The 22,050-nt window shown below is 31.5% G+C and overlaps 1 protein-coding gene across 1 annotated transcript in view; it reads right to left on the bottom strand.

Annotated features, from left to right (window-relative positions):
• LOC106878657 (potassium channel subfamily T member 1) overlaps window positions 1-22,050 on the bottom strand; it is a 168,270-nt gene that overhangs the window by 3,548 nt on the left and 142,672 nt on the right. Inside the window, exons 21-28 of the mRNA XM_052966784.1 lie at window positions 19,734-19,805; window positions 18,454-18,588; window positions 15,718-15,829; window positions 13,851-13,955; window positions 12,165-12,248; window positions 9,689-9,868; window positions 5,764-5,941; window positions 5,116-5,200 (exon numbers count right to left, since the gene is read on the bottom strand). Of these exons, the coding sequence (XP_052822744.1) occupies window positions 5,116-5,200; window positions 5,764-5,941; window positions 9,689-9,868; window positions 12,165-12,248; window positions 13,851-13,955; window positions 15,718-15,829; window positions 18,454-18,588; window positions 19,734-19,805 (951 nt within the window). The remainder of the gene's footprint in view (window positions 1-5,115; window positions 5,201-5,763; window positions 5,942-9,688; window positions 9,869-12,164; window positions 12,249-13,850; window positions 13,956-15,717; window positions 15,830-18,453; window positions 18,589-19,733; window positions 19,806-22,050) is intronic.

Here is a 22,050-nt window from a genome sequence, read left to right as displayed (position 1 = left end):
TTGCCTTTCAAGATCTCAATGACATACTCTCTTTACTCCAGGTTCGGCTGTCTCCTAGTTTACAGATTCAATATTTATAAGGATATTAGTGAAAAGCTGTGTAAAAGAGAACAAAATGATATGAGTGTGTGAATGCATGTGTGTGTGAGTGTGTGTGTGTGTGGTGTGCACATGCACATCCATGTATGTGCAGTGTGAATCCTGTGCACGTTTTGGGTGGTTAAATGTTTATTTATTTATTTATTCTATTCATTTTATGATCTTTTCATGTGTAGGTATGCTTTAGTACATGTGTGTGCAAGTATAGACATTCAAGTCCAGTTGCTTTACTGATTTGTAGGAGGTGGGGTGGATCAAATTACAATTTAATGACTCTTTTGCATCTTTCATTCTAATAATTCAAGTGAATAAGGAATTTATCCACCAGCATATTAAATGTCACACACACATGCTAAGCATATAAAATAGACTCACATAAAACACACTGATAAATGTTTATTAACACACCAATGTATGCTTACTAACATACCAGTTTGTGCTTACTAACACACAAACTAAGGTGGCAGATGCAGTACTGATTTAAACCATGTTTATGCTTATCCACCAATTTAATGTCAAGATGCATTTGCATGGTGGTCAGCATCAGATGTACACAGGTATGCATGGCACAGTAACTTATTGAAAGCTTTCAATATTTATATTATTTCTTACATCAAATACAAACTGGCCATAATCTAATGTTTAATTTTAATTCATTTTTATTAAAGAATAAATGTATCAATGAATTCAAGGAATATGATAAACTGAAACAATTTCATGATATACAAACAATGACATGAATGCTCATGCAAAAGTAAGATGTAGCTTATAAATTCTCATGCAATTTAAATTGCACATGTAGACCAAGCTGGTAAAACTATCATTTCTGTCAGCACATAATTTTTTATGCTGAAATGAAAAAGGTCACATTATTATTAAACTAGGATGAATAACTTCATTCCTGACCCAATAGTGTTGAAAAAAATTTGAACTTGAAAACATAAGGAGTGAAACTGCCATTTGGTAAAGATGTTTCTAACATAAAAAGTGTCTGTAAAGACATGCAAGTTTTGAAACACAAGACAAATTAAATGGAAATACAATAAATTCAAAGATGAAACATTTTAATTATTAACTCATGAAGGAGATTTGTGATTATGAAGAGAGAAATATTGATAAATCTTCAGATTTATCACAGTTTCATCATAACAGTTGATATATAAGTTAGGTTTTATTTTAAGTACTTTCAATTAAAATCTCATAGTTCTGAGCAAGCATGCACACAGTGAAGTTGCACATTGCTATAACACTTCAAATAATTTTACTAGCACAGTTCTATGACTGTACAAGTCACAACATGGGGTTAGCAAAGCACCTTTACATTTGTCAATAATGATAAGATTAACAAAATTAAAAAGAAACACAAAAAACCTCAGCTCAAAAAACAAAGAGAGTGCATCTAAAAGCCAAGGTTTACCACAGTAACATAACATACCAGTAACATTAGCCCTATTAAGAGATTTAGTAATTCACATTTATGGTACACATATCTTAAGAATTTTCATCACATAGTGAGTGACATTTGAGAACAGTCACAGAGCAAAATGTAGGTTGTATTGAATAATGCTTATACTAATAATAATCCTCTCTGAAACATATGGAAACTTTCTTTATATCCAAACAGTTACAATCAAAGATTGTGGTGTATTTCATTGAATTAAAAATACAACCACTAGTCTCAAAATTAACAATTATTTCTTTTCTTACCATAATAACAAACCTCCTTCACTAGTTAATTAGCAAAATGTTTCACCTCAAATCCATTGTTTTTGCATTTAGTTTGGTTTTATGAACATCCTATATAACAAGACATAATGTATGAAATTCTTTTTCTAATCTCAAAAAAATATTAAACTTGTTAACTGAATATAAAGTTGCATTTTCAATATTATGACATGTTGCTGAAATACATTAATTTACAAATATACACACATTTACCTAATTACACATATATGTTTGGTAAATTGTCTGCTGCATGTACATATGTATGAATAGCAATGTTATAATCTAAGCTTAATATATGTCACGGAATTATCAAATCTGATTCATATGGCTAGTTGAGCATCAGATTATTGTCTCCCCAACTGATAAAGCTGGATGATTTATGGAGGCTGTTGATCACTTTTCTTATTTATGCAATCAAATTATCAGTAGCAATATGTGGAAGATGCCTAAGGGAATACTGTCTCTATTGATGGATGATATTATAAGATATTAGTTATCTGAACATTTTTGTTAGAAGTAAAGACAAAGAATGGTGGTAGATGGCAGCAGTGAAGGTAGTGGTGTGTTGGTGGTGGTGTGGTGGTGGTGTTGGTGTTGGTGACAGTGGCAAGGATATTTAAAGTGTTTGAATTGGTGTAATGATATATTTTCTTGAAGATATGGCTTTGATGCAATGTAATGACTTCTGATTAGAAAATACAGGAGAACTCTTCCTTGGTGTATACTAAGAGAGAAATTCTCTATATATGCCAATATCTATAATTAGGTATTTCTTACATGTATATTTTGAAATAAACATATATTTAGAGGTAAAAACTGTATTATTTTCAAATCCAGTTCTAACTACCAATATATCTCAATAGATAACCTGAAAGAAAGCTCAGTTTAGAAACCGAAATGTCTTACATAAACATTCTTTTCTACTCTAGGCACAAGGCTCGAAACTTTGGGGGAGGGGTGCCAGTCGATTAGACTGACCCCAGTATGCAACTGGTACTTCATTTATTGCCCCCCCCCCGGAAAGGATGAAAGGCAAAGTCGACCTTGGTGGAATTTGAACTCAGAATATAAAGACAGACAAAATACTGCTAAGCATTTTGCATGGCATGCTAACATTTCTGTCAGCTCACCGCCATTGTCTTATAAAAATATTGTGAAGATTGATACTCATGGTTAAATATAGTTTAGAACAAGCAAAAGAAAAAGAAACCTTGATGGCATCACATCAATTAACATTTCAGTTGTTAAAAAATTAGTGGTAAAGGATAAAAAGAATTGATTATATTCAGTTGTTTTAGTTCAGTAGAACTTTGTATAAGGCTACATTCAGTTCTTTTTATTAACAATGATTTACTCTTGAGGTGATATGAATAACACTCTACTCAAATCAAGTACTTACCTTGAAGTCTTATGATTACAGATGTTTCAAATATGACCATCCAATATTTTAATCGGACACCATGTATCAAGGTCTACATTATCTAATGTGATCTCCTTTCTGGCAGAGCTATATTATCTAATGTGTTCCTTTCTTAAGAACTATGTTATTTAATGTATCCTTCCATTTTCTAAGGACTATATTATCTGTGTCCTTCCTTCTTTAAGATATTATTTGAGAGAATTTTACAACTGTTTCTAACAGGTTCTGTGGCAACAAAGAGATTCCTTCATTTACTTAACTGGAAATTGTAGTTTCCATTTGTGAATGGGAACCCAAATGTATCAGGCAATGACATGATAAAATAATATAATGATAAAGCTTGTTAGGAACAGGTAGAGCCAAATATTGATGAGAAAAAATTTTTTTACTTGTTTCAGTCATTAGTCTGCAGTTATGTTGCAACACTGCCTTTGAGTGTTTTAATTAATTATACCTATCCCAGAACTTAAATTAGTACTTATTTTATCGATCTCTCTCTAATGAATGACAAAGTCTGCATCATGACATAAAGGGAATTAGCTCAACAAAGGTACTTTTGTTTGATACACCCTCCCACACACACACACACACAAGGCATGGCTGTGTGATAAGAAGTTTGCTTCCCAACCACATGTTTCAGAGTTCAATCCCACAGTATAGCACCTTGGGCAAGTGTCTTCTACTATAGCTCTGGGCCAACCAAAGTTTCATAAATGAATTTGGTAAACAGAAACTGAAATCCCATTGTATGCATGTATGTATGCATGCAGACAGACAGCAAGATAAATAGATATGTGCATGTGCATCAGTGCATTTGACCATAGAAAATCTGTCTCAATAAATTCCATCTGATACATGTGAGTGTGAAAAAGTGGATATTAAAACAAAGATATTGAAAATGCTGATGGCATACACACATTATATAAACCAACATCATCGTTTAATGCCCACTTTTCCATGATTGGATGGGTCAGATGGAATTTGTTGAGGCAGATTTTCAGTGGGTGGATGCCCTTCCTGTCACCAACCCTCACCTGTTTCCAAGTAAGGTTATATTTCCTTATGGCCAGGAATGTTTTTCACTGAAGACTGGAATGAAAAACATTACTTGTATGACAATAATACTCATTTACAACTATCATGTAATGTCAAGACTAGGGAACACAAACATACAATTACATATACATATATAATAGGCTTCTTCCAGCTTGTGTATTAAATTCTTTTGCAAGGCTTTGGTCTTCCCAGGGCTAAAGAGAGAATGAACCTATGACCACATGGTTAGACAGAGAAATAAATACATCTATGTGTGTGCATCTTTACGTTTGTATTTGTGTCCTACCACTGCTTGACAACTGGCGGTGTTAGTTTCTTTACATCCCTGTAGCTTAATGGTGTCACAAAGGAGACTGATAAAATAAGTACCAGACTTAAAAACTAAATACTGAGATTGATTAGTTTGACTAAAAGCCTGATATTGCTCCAACACAGACTCAAGCCAACGACCGAAAGAAGTAAATGATAAAAGAAAAGATAAACTAATATTTCAGCCCATTAATTCATTCCAAATTTGTGTTAACTGGTTGGTTTCTTATTGCAACCTTTTATTTTATTGTTTAGTAGGGCGGACAGTGTCCATGATCCTTCACAAAGTTTCTGAGACTAGTGAGAGGGAGGGATGGGGAGAGATATCTTTAATACAGAGACTGAGTTCAAATGCTTGCAACAAAGTAGACTCCATTAAAGAAACCCAAAGTACCAGGTAGTAGTGTTAAACCAAATGAGGGATTATGTTTACCACATGAGGGATTATGTTATATGTAATTTAAACAATCATTTTGCTTAAGTCTTGGTAATTTTGTAATACTTACATAAGATCTCCATTTTTCAATCGACAGTTAACTGAAGGATTCAATATTATAAATGACCGAATGTTTTTCTCTTTGTTAAATTGATCTGCAAATACAGTTTCAAAAATATTAAATCATTTTAATCATTTGAATATTTTTACAACTCCACAATATGTGGCATGTTTGCTGAAGTAAATCTTTACTTAACACAAACTGAGTAACTTTGAATGTAGCATCAAGCAGTTAAATATCACACATGGAAGAAATACAAAAGTGATATATGTGTGTAAAATAGAAACCAAACACTGGAAAAGTAAGTGATCTCTAGCAAAATATTTATGCACATAGAAATCTTAGAAAGCATCCAAAAACAGATTTAAACTACACAAAACAAAACATAACAAGAAAAACCAGGACTGTTGCTTTTGTCACTTTCTCAGACCCATAGATATTTAACAACAAATTCTTTAAACATAAAAAGGCAAGGATTCGTTAGACAATGTAGCTTTAATAATCCTAAAAATTTGGGATCATAGCTGAAATGTTTGCTTGATCATAGATCAATGATGACCAACAACTCCAACAACAACCAGTTCCCTTTTTACCAGTTACACCAGAGACCAAAATTTAATTAATCATTTACAATGATTACAACATGAAAGGACTTACTATAATCTGTTGTTTTCATATCCAAACAACCCATTCTTGCAGTCACAATACTAGCAATATCAGGTTTATCATTGGTAGTTATCCTCCAAGATTGCCTTCTTTTGCTTAAATTTGGTTTGGTCATGTCTTGTTCAGAAAATGAATTTTTGATTTTCAATGAATTGTTCATTACTTCTCCCTTGATAAAATAAAATCAACATGTTACTTGATGAAGAAAAGTGGTTTACATATAATATATAATAATTAACTTTGGAATTTGTTGCATAGTGAAACTGTAGACCCCTTCCGGTAAAAAGTGGTAGTAGGCAGCCATTATAAATAGACCAGTAGCCGATCAACAGGAGACGGTCTAGAAGGTCGACAGTATGTGTAGACTGTGTTGAGAGTCATGTCTGTGCTGATATAGTAATTATACTGTGATACTGAATGGACATTATAACAATCCAGCCGTTTGAGGATAATAACACTGTTACAACTGGAACCATTCTATTGGCGACTTTGGAATATAACAATATCTGTCAGAGTGACAACTGTTGTCAAAAGACAGATACAACAGTGGTAAAAGATTGCTTTACAACAGTGGCGATGAGGAAAAAGAAATTTATGCAGAGAAGAAAAAAACATTCACATGAAGTGTTTAAACTAATTCATGTGGAAAATTAAGTATCTTTACAAAAAAGAAACAAAACTTTTGTTGTGCAAATTAACAAAAATCATAAAATATGGAAGACTTGTTAGCTGGGATAGTTAAGTTACAAAAACAGTAATAACAACAACTCAAGGAACAACAAGAACAATAACAAGGATTGCAGCAGCAAATGTTACACATAATGAAGTTGATAACCAATCCAGAGAATACATTTTCACCTGACTATGTAGCAAATTCCATATGCAAATTCAAATATGACCCCAAAGAAGGTTTAACCTTTGAGGCTTACTTTCAAAGATTTCAAGAAATTTTTGAAAACAGATGCCAGTATTGGACAGACGAAATGAAAACGCATCTAGTTTTAAGAAAACTAGAGCCAGCAGAGCATGAGAAGTAAAGGGACTTCATACTGCCAAAAAAAAGAGTCCAACATAAATTTCACCGACACAGTTGATATTTTGTGCAAAATGTTTAGTGAAAAGAGCTCCCTGTTTAATACTAGATGGAAATGTTTAAACATAGAAAAGAGTGAAGATGAAGACTTCACTATTTACAGAGGCAGAGTCAACAAAGAATGTGAGTGATTTAGACTAGATATGCTAACTCCAGATTCTTTCAAGTGTTTGATTTTTGCACAAGGATTGATAGATAGAAGGGATGCAGAAATCCAAATAAAAATTCCAGCAAAACTAGAAATGAATCAGGATTCGACATTGCAGAAACTGCTGGAAGAGTGTGACAGGATATTAAGATTAAGGCATGACATGGAAGAAATTCAATGGAAAGAGTGTTTCCACGTAAGACTAGTACAAAAAAATCAGAAGACAATATTCTGCACAATGAACTTGGCATGACAAAGCTTTCTGCTCAGTGAGTGCCACATCTGACACCTGATCAAAAGCACACCAGGCCAATCACATCACAAGAAAATCTGACAGTGTTTGAGGGAGATCCAGCTGGTTTCCTTGAGCATTTTCTTACCCAGGATGAGTGTTGGCTTCATCACTTTGAGCCAGAGACAAAGAGACAATCCTTGCAGTGGAAACAGATCTCCTCACCTGCTCTAAAGAAGGCCATGGTCATTTCATCTGCAGAGAAGGTGATGCCTCAGTTTTTTGGGATGTAAAAGGCATTGTCTTTATTGACTATCTTCAAAAGGGTCACACCATCAATGGAGAGTACTATACCAACTTGCTGAGGGAGTTACAAAAGGCTATCAAGACAATACACCCAAGAAAATTGACAAAAGGGATTTTGTTTCATTAGGACGATACTCCCGCACACAACACCTTGGCGTCAATGGCTACTGTGCATGACTGACTTTGAACAGGTTTATCACTCTCCCTATTCTTCTGATTTTACTCCCATCTGATTATCATCTGTTCCCCAACATGAGAAAACATTTGGCTAGGAACCAGTGTTGCAGTGATGATGATGATGTTATGTCTGCTGCTGATGAATTTTTTTGACCAACAGGATGAAAGCTTCTTCACCAATGGGATCCAAGCACTGGAATACCAGTGGAAGAAATGTGTTGACCGCAAGGGGGACTATGTTGAAAAATAAACTTCATTTGGTCACATTCCATAAAAGTATCTTGGTAAGCCTACGAACTTTTCAGCTGACCCTTGTACTATCACTAATTAGATTAGGTGAACAAGACTTTTGGACTAATTCTAAAAGAAATATTATGCTAGTCTTTAGCCAATACTTGTCCATAATCATCTAAAATCTTACAATATAGCATAGCAAGATATTAGCTTACTCCTATATTACATGATCAATAGGATTTTAAAATAGCAACATCAAATACTCTAATCTCGACAACATGTCCCTTGAATGAAGCCACCTTTATTCAAGCTATTATTTCCAAGTGGTTTAATAAATTTCAGTCTAGAAGGAATTCTTTCAAAGGAACTTATGAATCCTCTGTCTCTCTATCGCTGTAAATAACATATATACTTTTTATTGGCCATTCAAACACTTTTTACAGATATATGCGCGAATCTGTGATGTTTAATAAAATAAAATTTCCCTTTTAGATAGTCAGATTCAGAATTATGCATATACCTCTGTATTATGCTTGGGGAGAGTAGAAATGATGATATCATAGGAAAGAAACCTCAATAAACAACTGCCTTAAAAATATATGGTAAATCAGAAGTGGTTGAAAGGTGTTCTGCTTTTAACATGTAAATGTATTTCTGATACATTTTCTGAAAATTTTATACAATTTCATATTATTTTGTAAAATTATAAAATCCCACTTCTGGAAGTTGAAATGGTCATTTTAGTAACATTCATGTTTTTATATTTTAAATAAAAAAATCATTTATATCAAAATTGGAGATAATTATCTTAATACTTATTACCCCAAGAATTTAATATCATGAGAAAGAAAAGTATTCGAAATTAATTTGTTTTTTTAGAAAATATGTTCTTCAATGAATGATACTGAATCCATGGTAACAAGCTACAAACATAGATTTTTGAGATGTTTTAGCAATGATTACAACATGTAAAATGCAAAAATAATTTGTAATCTATTTAAAATGAGTGTGAGAAAAATCAATTTCCTTTAAAAGAGTTAATTTCATTATTTGTGCTGAAGTTTACTTCTTCAAATTTTTTGTTATTTAGTCTAATACTAAAATTGATATTACATTCTATTCTTCAAAATGAAAATATATTACTCAAAGAGCATTATCTGAGGTAACTAAGGATTAACTCCATAGATATTCTTTAAGTTTTCTGAGTCTGTGATTTAATTCTAATCACAAAACCATTTATATAAACATTCTTGAGAAATGTATAATGATCACAGTTTACTCTTTCTCACTAAACAAATATCAAGCTTCATGACTAAGCAAGAAACAATAATTTCACAGAAGCTATTGTTTCAAGATTTAATTTAAGGAAAAAAATTCCTTTCTTGATAGTATTCAAGGATGGGGGGGGGGGGGTAGTGAGTAAGGGTGAAATGTCAAGTTTTTAAATTAGTAGTTATATAATCATGAGTATACATCTCTTACAAAGCTTTCAAAAGGTACATGATTCGTAGTTTATTGGTTTAAATTTAGGGAAGAATATTAGAATTTTAAAAATTTATCTTGCATATAGATTACAAAATTTTTATAACTATAAAGGCACCCTTTAAATTAGAGTTTAATTAAACTAAAACAGGAAAAATTTTAAATCTCTTAAATAAGGAGTTACAAGTTTTACAGTTAAATTTTTGTTGTTTTTAATCTCACATCTAATAATTACTTGATGTACCTTTATATATAACCTCTTATATTTGCTTACTTCTTTAATCTTAAAAGACTGTTGCATTACAGGATTTATAGGTTCTGATCTATATAAAGCAATTGGTATTTCTCCAACTGTTTCACATAAATGCTTATACAATTCTCCATAAGTTGTCATTTTATTCAAAGTACTTCTCCGAACTTGAATCTGAAAGTAAAAACTATGTTAATTATCACCAAAATTATTAGTACTAACAACAAAAATTTTTATTCATAACTATAAAATTTCCTTTATCATAAAAGTCTAACCACACAACAGTCTAAATCTTTGCTTAAAACACACTTATCATCCACACAAAAAATAAAAAGAATATAAAGTTATCCACCACTCTGAAAAAAGTTCTCCTCTATACATGTACAATATCATTTTCTACCAAGTCCCTCTATAAAGACTAAAATACTACACATCACATCGGCATGTCAACCTCTTTCAAGCAACATGTGGCATTTAATAAATTGAATTTTTAAAGATTAATTAGACACCGTCATAAAACATTATTCTTTTTATGGTCCACAGGTTTTACTTGGATTATTACCAGTCATTATTTGATCTTTAGGCTCTTAGCCACTAAGCAAACACCAGCCAGTTCAGCAAGATAACACTTCCAGTGATTACTTACTAAACAAAATATTCAAAAATCATCAAGATATGGTCGTAATTTGCTTCACCTTATACTGCTTATGAAAATTATGCTCAGTTACTTGTAAATGTCTTGATACAAAAGTAGTTAACTAGAACACCATTAATAAATTATCTTAAACAAATTATTACCTTTGAATCAAGACATCCACTCAATGATATTTCAACATCAGTTGTTCTTGTCAACTTTGCATTAAATCTTAAAAAATTTAATCTTGGCACTAAATAAAATTACATCGCTTGTCTCTATTACAATCCTGAACAAAATTTGCAGACAAATCAAAGCAATGGATAACCAATGGGATTAAACATGTGCAAGCTGTCACAAACTGCTCCCAGATAGCATAGAGATGTTATACCTAGTGAAATATGTTATATCTGGTAAAACATTTACTTAACATGCATTATAATTCATCATCATAGTTACAAGGGCAGTAAAGGTAATGACAGCTACAACAGAGCTACTGTTATTTTCCAAATCATCATCATGAATTTTCTTGCACAAAATCCCTATTTTACTTACCTGAGGCTGTTTAGAAAAACAGGTGTTATTCCTATTCATATACACATATACATATATCTTAATGATAGGGGATGGAAAATCAATTGTTGAATAAAAAAAAAAACATATATATATATATATATATATATATATATATATATATATATATATATATAGCATCACATATCTATCAAATTCCTCATATAGTCCACTTCTTGCTTACACAATAGTATTTCTCACAATTTACCTTTAAAAATAAAGTCTACCTGCTATGCTATTGCAAGATCAACAACTTATGTTATTAAATAATAAAAAATATGATCCTTTGCTAAAAAAAAGTATAACTCCTTTTTTATAGATTGTAAAATATCATAGCTAAGGTCTAAAGTAACAAAGAGATTTTAAGATTTAAAATAGATATAGGATGTTACTCTGAAAATGTACATGATGTACCTGATTCTCTTCCACTCATTCACACACTCTTCACTTGATATACTCACAAACTTAAATTTATATAACAAACAGAAGTAAGGATGGTGCATAAAGTGCTGTACATTTTAGATTCTTAATTTAGTAAAATCTTTTTTGTAGATGAAAATGGAAAATAAAACCTAGCAGTGACTGTTAGTCAGCATGATTGAGAAAAGGGGGAGATAATTTCAAGAAATTATGAATAATTTCACAGTTAAACTTAGGGAAGTTATTTTTAAAGATCTAATAGGTGCAGGCATGGCTGTGTGGTAAGAAGCTTGCTTCTCAACCACATGGTTCTGGGTTCAGTCCCGCTGTATGGCACCTTGGGCAAGTAACTTCTACTATAGCCTTGGGCCAATCAAAGCTTTGTGAGTGGATTCAGTAGACAGAATCTGAAATAAGGCCGTCGTTTATATATATGCATATATTTATGTGTGTGTGTCTGTGTTTGTCCCCATGTCAACTGATGCTGTTGTGTTTATGTCCCCATAGCTTAATGGTTCAGCAAAAGAGACCAGTAGAATAAGTACTAGGCTTACAAAGAATAAGTCCTGGGGTTGATTTCTTTGACTAAAACCCTTTAAGGTGGTGCTCCAGCATGGCCACAGCCAAATGGCTGAAACAGGTAAAAGAATAAAAGAATAATTATCCCTTCTTCTCATTTAGAGTTGCTAACAATTAAATTTTTGTTTCTATAATAAAAATAGGAACTTATATATGGCATTTAGCACATCTCCTGGGTTATTTTGTTTCATAATTCATGTCATTTGAGTAATTCTCTCTCACCAAGGTAATGGGTGCACTTTATTTGAAAAATAATTTCCTTACACTTGAAAGATGTCCAGAATTTTCTGAGGAATCAATTCCCAAGAAAAGACGAATAAATGCAATAAGATATCCTTTCTCAAACGTCTGAAATAAACCAAAGAAAAAATTAGTTTTTAATAACATTTAAATGAACAGAAAAAATACGATCTATGAATGTGCTAATCATAATGCTTTCTCATTTTTTATTTGTTTGTTTTGCATTATATTTTTGGGAAGTAAAAGGAGAAAAGAAAAATTTATCGATGTTTTTATCATACTGAATTTTAGTTTATGCATAGAAATAAAGAATTACTAGAAGTACAAAAACATGAAATTTAATATAGCAATCCATATGTCTTACAGATTACTATATTAAATATTCTATGGTATATTCATTGACATCATCACCGTTGTTTAACATCCATCTTCCATGCATGCATGGGTAGGATGGTTCATAGGAGTTGGCCAGGTACAAAAACTACCCTATGCTACTGACTGTTTTGGCAGGGGTTTTGTTGTGTCGACAACCCCAAGCAAAGAAGTAGGATCGCCCAAGACATATAAATAGAGGTAGTCTGACCGTGGTAGAGTGTCGAGTGACAGTTGAGTAGCCGTTGAGTAGCGGTTGAGTAGAGATCATCCGAAGGTGCTAGATAACAGTAGCTTGAGACATAACAGTTTTTTATGGCTGGATGCCCTTATTAACACCAGCCACTCTGCGGGGTGGATGCAGTGCTTTTTACGTGGCACAAGCACAGGTAAGGTTAATTTTGGCATGAATTTTACAGCTGGATGCCCATTCAAATTTAGAAAATAAAAATATATAATAAACTTGATTAAATTATGTTTCATATATGTTTAAGTATATTTTAATTCCAGGTCTCTTTCTTGAACTATATTTTTTTCATCTTCATTGTGTAAAACATATTAAAGTGATATTCCTGAGATAGGCTATGAATTGAACCTACAGCCATCATTTTATCAGCTGAGTCTGATATTTTTAAGATGAGAAAAATATTTAAAAAAGCGAAGTAATATTATCAGATAAAATACAGATAATTACTGGTACAGACAATATATTCCAAAAATATGGAGGTGAATGCTAAAGTATCTCACAAGGATATAACCTGAAGATGAGTGATGAGAATATAAATGCAGAAAAAAAGGATAGATTAATTTTAGTGTAAGAGAGTTACTGAAATATACATCAAAGAGAGGAGAAAACAAGTTTAGCAATCATATTGTGGCAATGTCACCTACTTTGGATCCTGCTAACCTACTGAGCTTCATTATGCTATTAATGACCTCAGAAGTTAACTGCATGCATGTTAGGAGTAAAAATTAACCAGAAAAAGTCACTTGTATTGTAAATTGGTACTTAGAGATGAAAATTCATGCTAATTTGGGTTGAAACCTTGTTAGTTGCTTGCAGTCTGGTGTTAGGTAATAAGCAGAATGGTTAATCTTATTCAGAAATAGGCAGAAATGAAATAAGGTAGTGCTCATATCACCATAAAGAATGAGTTACTAGATGTTGGATAAGAAAAATACAGAAGGATGATTAGTGTATATGACTGCCTAAAGAAAAGAATACAAGTTTGATTTCTGCAATTTAAAGTGCTGATGAAAAACTGAGCATTATTCTGAACCAATACCTCTAAAATTAAAATGAAATGAAAGATTAAATAAATTCAATCATTTACTTACCTGATATAAAAGAGTGTCAAGCATACTAGCACTAAAAACACGGCCAGCAGCGAAGGGAAGCCGGAACATGTGACACAAGTTGGAAGATACTTGACTTGCAATTTTCTATCATCGAAAATAAAATAAGTGTTACAAAGATGAAAAGATAATTGATTTATCATAAAATATAATTGATATTTTGTTTTTGCTTTTGCAAAATTCTTGATGTCAGATCATGTGTCGAAACTGATAATATGAACTACTTTTATTTAACTTTATGTTGTTATAAGTAAATTGGTTAAGCATTACTTGCTCAATTGTTCAATTAATCAACTGATCAGCTGATTGGTCATAGCCTTTGCTTTACCATTCACCAGCTGATGGCTCATTCATATGTTTCATTTTTGACTTAGTATCTATAGCTCTATGCCCTTTCTGTCACCAACCACTTGACAGAGTGTGTTGGGTGTATTTTATCATGGAGCCAGCACTAATGAGGTTACTTTGCTTCTGTAAGGAACAAGGTAACTTCACCCTATAGAGTGTCCATTCACTCCCGGCATCATGACTATGTAGGTAAATAGAAGAGAGACTGATGACAGAAGAAGGAAGGAGGATGGGGGAAAGAAACAAGAGTATGGTGAGAGGAACAGAGTGACTGGGGTAAGCATAATAGAAGGGGAGAAAGAGAGTGATGGATAGTAACAGATGTACAAAAGCAAGGAAGTGATAAATGTCAATTGTGAATAATGCTGCACTGCAATTTTCACACTCTAGAAAAGCATGATAACATGGTACAGAAAGAGTGAGGATATAGTGTATTGGGTACAAACAAATTTGAGGCAATCCTTTATAAATAGGCATTGTGATAACTAAGAGATAAAGATGATGGTGGGAAGAAGACTGAATATAAACAGGGCTAATGTCATCTCTTTTTCCTATGCATTCTCCACACTTAGCAACCTTTCATAGTGGCACTTCCATGTCTCTTTCTTCTCAAAATCTCTAAGTGCAAGCATGTCATTATCCATTCACACACATTTCTCATCTGCAAATTCTCTTTTCCCACTGATACATTGCTTTGCAATCTGGAACACCTCACACCTCTGATCCTCATATTGTAGAACATTGGCATATCTCCTACTTTCTGTAAAATTGTCAACTAGCTTCCCTATCTGATATTCTCCACTACCACTATTTTCCCAGTCCTTCCAAGCCTGTCTCTTTGTTGTTATAGCATGGTCTACCTCTTTGTTTCACCACCACAGTACCCTTGGCCTTGTTGGGACTTTGCACCGGTCACAGATAAATAGGCAGACAGGCAAACAGACTGATATGTGCATACATAAAAATAATATATTGAGAAAATCAGGCAGATAAAGAGACACATGTAAACAAAACAAAATATATTTAGTAAGTTGTCAGAATATACTGCTGTTTGATGTTGAAATTAGATCCCTCTAAATAAGTAGAATATGTTGCCAATAATGGTAGGACAGTAAAAAAATTCCTCAGAGGCTTTTGTGCCAATAATAAAGAGCTTATTTCATTATTAATGATAACAGTATACAACATCTTTAAACTATGTCAGTATTCCTTGACTTTTGAATTTTATCCTATTTAAACAAATGTTTCATGTATAAATCATTTTGCTTAAAGTTGTATAAAAAATTAATGTACATATTCACTTGTATTCTCCTGACATTTTGGTTTATCTAATGTCTAATAAAAAATAATGGTTTCTTCATCTTCTATATCCTTAAAATTGATATGTGAAATGTAATAATAGAAAAACAACCAAGAATTATATAGATAAAAACCATATAAACGACACATGAAGAGACACCAATCCTTACAATACTAATATCATTGAAAAGTCAAAACTTACTTTTTCTAATTTCGCAATTTGCATTGAATAATTATCAAGAACTCTAAAGTTCATGAATCTCATATTTGATGCTTGATCCAATTCAGTTAATATTTTAGCACTTGGAAACAACCTGAAAATTAAGAATGTTAAAGCCAATTGTTTTAGATGAAATGGTTCAGCAATAAGTTATAGCTGGCTATATAAGAAAGGAAGTTAGAAATTCTTGAGGCTATACCCAGTTAATAGAAATATTAATCTTAAGTTAATCTTAAGCACTTATAGAGTTTATAAATTAATGGACTTGAGACTCTAGAAATCTACAGATAAAAATCCATTGATGTAACTCATAAAAGAGGAAGAAGATATTGGGACAATAAAAGGTATACCTGAAGAGCAATTTAGAAAAATCATTATGACATGTGCTGAACATTAATTTTAAAAAAATAATAATTGCTGTACTCTAGATTAACAGACTATATAGAATTAAACTATCCATTCAAATATGTCTGGTTACACTAAATATTCTATTCTGAAGTGGAGTGTTATATGAAGTGCTGATGAGCAATTGGAACTTCTGCTTTGATTAGTAGGTATATTATTAGAGTTGTGTAGCAATTATGTTAATGATCAATTCAGAAGAGGCATAGTAAGACAATTGGCTTCACACTTATTTCTTTTGTAGACAAGTGTTTCTTGAATGTGTCATTGATAATTAATGTTGAAACAGTTTGCTGGCTGGTGTTGATGTGTATAGATGTTTATAGCTAATTAGATATGTAACTGCTTTACTAAAGGAGATGAAGTAGATTAGGCATAAGTGATCTTCACAGGACACAAGTTGTCTATGTTTTAATAATTTTCTTCAGTTTTGTTGGTAGTCAATAGGTATGATATGTGTAAAGCATGTTATAATGTGAAAAATACTATATTGGATGATCTGCAGTATTGTACTGTTTGTAGTAGAGAAGGTGGGAATCTTGGAACAACAATACAAATGGTTTTTATGTATTGTTGTTCTATGAAAGATTGCAATGTATTAATCATTTCAATTTATTGAGAGACAATTACTAGTTTGTTACATGGTAAAAGAAGAAGTAAAAGCAAAAGGAATGGGGAGATGAAAATTTTTATCAGTAGAAAGAAATAATTCTATCAACTATTAAAATATTCAAGCTGAAAATGCTAGAAATCAATGATAAAATTGAATTTACATTGTTTTAAATATCCATGACACTGAATAAAGTTTTTCTTTTAGATATTAAAAGCTAAGTAAATCTAAAGTTATTAAAAACTCTTGGCAAAAAACATACTCAAAGCACATTTGATTTTTTTAAATGATATTTTTTATTGGAATTTATTTGTACCTTAATTATTGTAAGAGTTCTTAGATGGAAATTCAAATACTGACATTTTCACTTTTATAAATTTAGTTGAACCTAAAGCTTGACTTACAATCTACTTGATTTAGAATGATTTGAATTCATTTTAGACTTGGCACTTTTTTGATTTTGAGAAATGAAAAAAATATACACATCATGCTAAGAACTTCCAAGTATTTTGAAGTGGGTAAAAAGAAGAAACAAAGATTTTTGTCAATAAAAATAAAGCAATTACTTTCTGTCTATCTTAATATGGAATGAAACTGTGGACCGTGATACAAAACAAAATCTTCAGTATAAATAAATGTGGGAGTCTTTATATAGTGTTACAATCTGGTGGTCATAACCCGAATTTACACAACAAACAATGATGGGGTGAACCCAAAACAACAACACTCCATGAAGATTTAAAAAAAAATATTATTAACAATTAAGTGTCAGCATACACAAACAGCCTACATACAAAACAAATATATACAAACAAAATAGATTAATGCTACACTAAACATGCAGTCAAAATATTTACAAAGGTAAAATATATATAATTTAGAAATTCAGACTCAGAAACCTGGCTTCACCAGCTTGATTTCACAAACTTGGATTCGTAACTCTGGATTCACAAATTTAGTTTCACCAAAATTGGCCTCATAAATTTGGTTTTCAAAAAATATGGATTCCGAAAATTTCTATTCATAAAATCTGGCTTCACAAATTCAGTTTTCAAACCTTAAATTTCAAACCTTGGATTTCAAACATTGGACCCAGATGTGTCACAGAAATTATTTTAAAATTGACAAGCAAAAAGTTCTGGCGAATTCTTGCAGCATAAAATAATTCCATAAATGCCTAACACAAAGCATAAAGTGCATAAACTAAACAGGCAGTCAAAGCTTCCAGAATTCAATTGAACTTTGTCTCAAAAAAAAAAAAAAAAAAAAAAAAAAATGGGTGTACAATTATCTCTGATTATAAAGGTTTGCTAAGGTCTAGCCAATTTGTTAGAGTTTCACAGTTTAGCTAATAACACCTAGCTTCCCCCATTTTGACAATGGACTTCATCCTGACCTTACAGTGCAGCATGAAAAACTGTCTGTTTACCTGTTTAACTTAACATTATACCATAAAACGTTTTTATCATTTTATAATTATCTAACAATAGTCACTCAACTTGTAACAAATTACACATTGCTGGTGATAAATGCTATCCAGTAACATAAATGATAATGTTGTTTTAGAAACACAATAATAGAGAAATAAGATGGTATTGTTTGAAAGCCATTTTCACAGATCTGCTTAAACTAGGCTAAACTCAGGATAAACAACAACAATTTACAAGTTTTTTTTTTTCCTACTGAAATAATTTATAATTTCTCACTTGAATATTTGTTGAGCAGCAAGAATGGTGCCTGTATCCATAAGTGTTGTTTCAGATACTGACTGAGTCATTTCTCTTTTCACTACAACTATTTGACTGGCTTTTGTGATACCAGCTTTGAGAAGATCATCAACACTAAAAATAAAAATAGTGTATATTTGATAAAATTACAAGGAAATGTATAATATAATAAATGCTATTATGAATCATTCTACATTTTTGGTGATAAATTACAAATTTTATAACATTTATACAAAGATAAATTTAGGCAAAATTGTTTACACATTTAGATTCTATTATCATACATGTTTAAGTGGTTAGAAGTAAATAAATGATAAAATCAGATACATATCTAAGTGACTGTGTTTATAACCATTCTTATTTGAAATATGTAAAATTTTGGTTATCTCAGAGCTATAGCAGAAGACACTTGCCCAAGGTACCACAAATTGGGACTGAACCAAAATATCCAAAACAAAATGGCAAAATGTATTTTCAAAAACGATCCCAGAGAAAGAATAGTCATATTATAAGACCTAAATTTTTTATAAGTATAATTTAAGAACTTCAATTGGGACTATAAACAGTCCCAATTAAAATAATGTCTGAGTAACTCATAATAACATTTTCAAAGAAGAAATGAATAGCATACTAAAGGTGACAAAAATGCTTTAGAATAAATAAATTTATTTATATAGATTTAAATAAAAAAATTAGAATAAATTTTTAAAAAATTTAGAATAAGTAAAAAAAAATCGTTTCTCAGGAAAACTCATGAAAATTCGTGTCTTTGGATAATTATATAAAGATGCACTTGGTATATTCATCAAATCATTAATTTACTTCATTATTTTCAGAAAGAAGGAGCCTTGATGAAAATAAATTCATAAATATACATTTGAAGCTTATTATTGACATATAATCTTATTTCATGTTATTTATCTAATTTTTTTTAGTTAAATAGCTTTATCTAAATCTGTTTATCTAAATTTAATTTATTGTATTTAAGTACCTGACCACATTCACAGAGTATACAACTAGAGTTATTTCAAAATTAATGGTAAAATTATACAACTGGAGTTATATAAAACAAAAAATGAGTTTAAAAGTTTGAAGCCTGGAAAACTTTAATTTAGAAAAACATGGTTAACACTCATATTTTGATTGAACGATTATAATGGTTGTGAGTTAGCATTCCATAAGGTTTATCATAAATAAAATTTAGATTAAGAGTAAAATTAATATCTATTTTCTTCATATTCATCAAACTGAAGACTTACCAAGAAAGTGTTCCAACCAACCAATATACTAGAGGAAAATGTGCTATAAGATACAAGAACTGTGAGCTTGGTCTGGAAGTTAAGAATATAATGATAAAAGTGAATTAACATTATTCATAATGAGATATAATAACTTACAAAATATTTTAAGATATGGAAATGATATATATCCTGTAAGGTATCCAGTTGCTGAGGTTGCAGTAGTAGTTTGTGTCAGTTGGGGGTAGAATGGACTAAACTCTATGCTGGGCTCTTTTCTTCATGTTGTTGATCTTGGCTTCCTCAATCAGAGATGGTTTGATAGCAAGAGCTTCTTTAATTAGCCCTATACAATGCATCCAATTCTCAAGCTTTTCTTGCAAGTTTTCTAGTAGGTCTTTCGAGAGTACTTATAACAGAGCTGTGGGTAGCCTTAAAGCCCAGCACCAGAGCTAAGCTGACCATATAAGAGGGCTTTAGATAAGCAAGTGTTTTCCATGCATCTCACATGGACGATCCACCTCAGTAGCATTTTGATAAGAAGACTTTCTATGCACGAATATTACATCTTGCAATACCCCTCTAGATGCTGCGTCAAAATTTTGCTACCTGAGAAGCATCCTATTGCACAATGCCCAACTGGATGGCAAGATCACCCAGAGATTGTCTAAGACAAATTCATCTTTTGGTAGATTCCAGTACAGACTGTGGAGAGATTACAGCATCTGCTTGGCAACAAAGATAAAATGTACCAGGCGGTAGAGCTTACTTCTTTCCTGTGTGGCTGTGAAACATGGAAACTCTACAGGCACCATAGTAAATGACTAGACTCATTCCATTGTCACTGCTATCATTCAACTTGCAACATTTGGTGGCAGGACAAAGTTACCAACATTATAGTAAATAAAAGAATCTGAAAATACCAAATATTTCTAGAAAACAAATGTAGCCATTGTAGTATAAATGATAGCATTTTAGATTTTATTTCTAGGGATGAACAAACTGGAATTAAATGGAAAATATATGGTTAAATGTTTGAAGTTGTATTGTGTAGATATGTAAAGCTAACATGGGCTTTTACTTTTTTTATTTACTCTCATGTTAGTTTTTATGTATTTGCACAAATATAATTTATTTTTATTCATAACTAAAATGAACACAAACCCAGTACATGATGGATACAACTGTCTTTAGGGATCATTTGAAGCAATGAAACTGGGTTTCACTTTCAGAACCAAACTTAAATACATAATGCTCATATGCAATTTATGGATTAATTATGGCTAATCAATGTCACTTTCACACCTACTTCTATTTTTAAAGTAAGAAACCACTATGAAGGAAAATTATCTGTTTCAAAGCAAAATTTTCTATTTGTCACTAACAACTGGTTCATGATGTAGCTACATCTCTGATAAGAAAATTAAAATAATAGTACTTTTACTAATTTAAATCAATATTATTCATCTAAGAGCACATGTCTGTATGCATACAATCTGTAATCTGAACTTGAAAATTGATACAATAGCAAGAAATATGAAAACAATTAATGAATTCTGATCTGAAGCTCAGTAGTAGAAAGCTTCTTTAGATCTACAGGAGGAAGTGAATTCATCACTAAAAGCTAATGAATCACATCAATTTTACAGTGCTAACCCTCATAAATTTGTCATAGGCAGCTGTCTTCCTCCTATAACTAACATTGTATATCACTTTTTCAACTCAACAATGCAACTGATTTATGTACATGCATCATTCACATAGTAAATAAGAACCCCTATCTTTAATTTAAGTAGCTGCTACTTTTAGTCCAAGGAGTTACAATCTTTAATCTAAGGAGCTACTACTTTTAATTTAGAAAGAAAGTTTCTGAAAAATTATAACTGTATTCACAATACCTAATCTCAGATATTGATCCCATACTGAATATAAATTGTTTTAACAATTTAATATTATAACTAAAATATTATTTTCGTACTTATTTATACCAGAAAAAACAACAACTGAGGTACTGTAAAAACCCATGTAATTTATGCACTTTTATTTGCAAAAACAAAAGCAAACTTTAGAGGGTGTGTAAATTACGTGAGTAGATCGTTTCTAGAGATTTTTTTTTTTGTTGAAAAATGATGTACAAATGTAAACATTCATACAGGAAGTTGACTCCTTTAATGTCAGAATAGGTTTTTACAGAAAAAATATAATGAAGTTGACTTTTATTTATGCTGGACGGTATAATGCTTACTTTTTCTGTATAAATTTACTAAAACATTTAAATGGTTAACTACTTTTTGAAGTTTGATGTTCATGCTGGTAATCACGATCCGGGCCATATTTT

This window comes from Octopus bimaculoides, chromosome 3 (assembly GCF_001194135.2).
Source record: "Octopus bimaculoides isolate UCB-OBI-ISO-001 chromosome 3, ASM119413v2, whole genome shotgun sequence".
Classification (NCBI taxonomy): Eukaryota; Metazoa; Mollusca; class Cephalopoda; order Octopoda; family Octopodidae; genus Octopus; species Octopus bimaculoides.
This window is presented reverse-complemented; position numbering and strand designations above follow the sequence as displayed.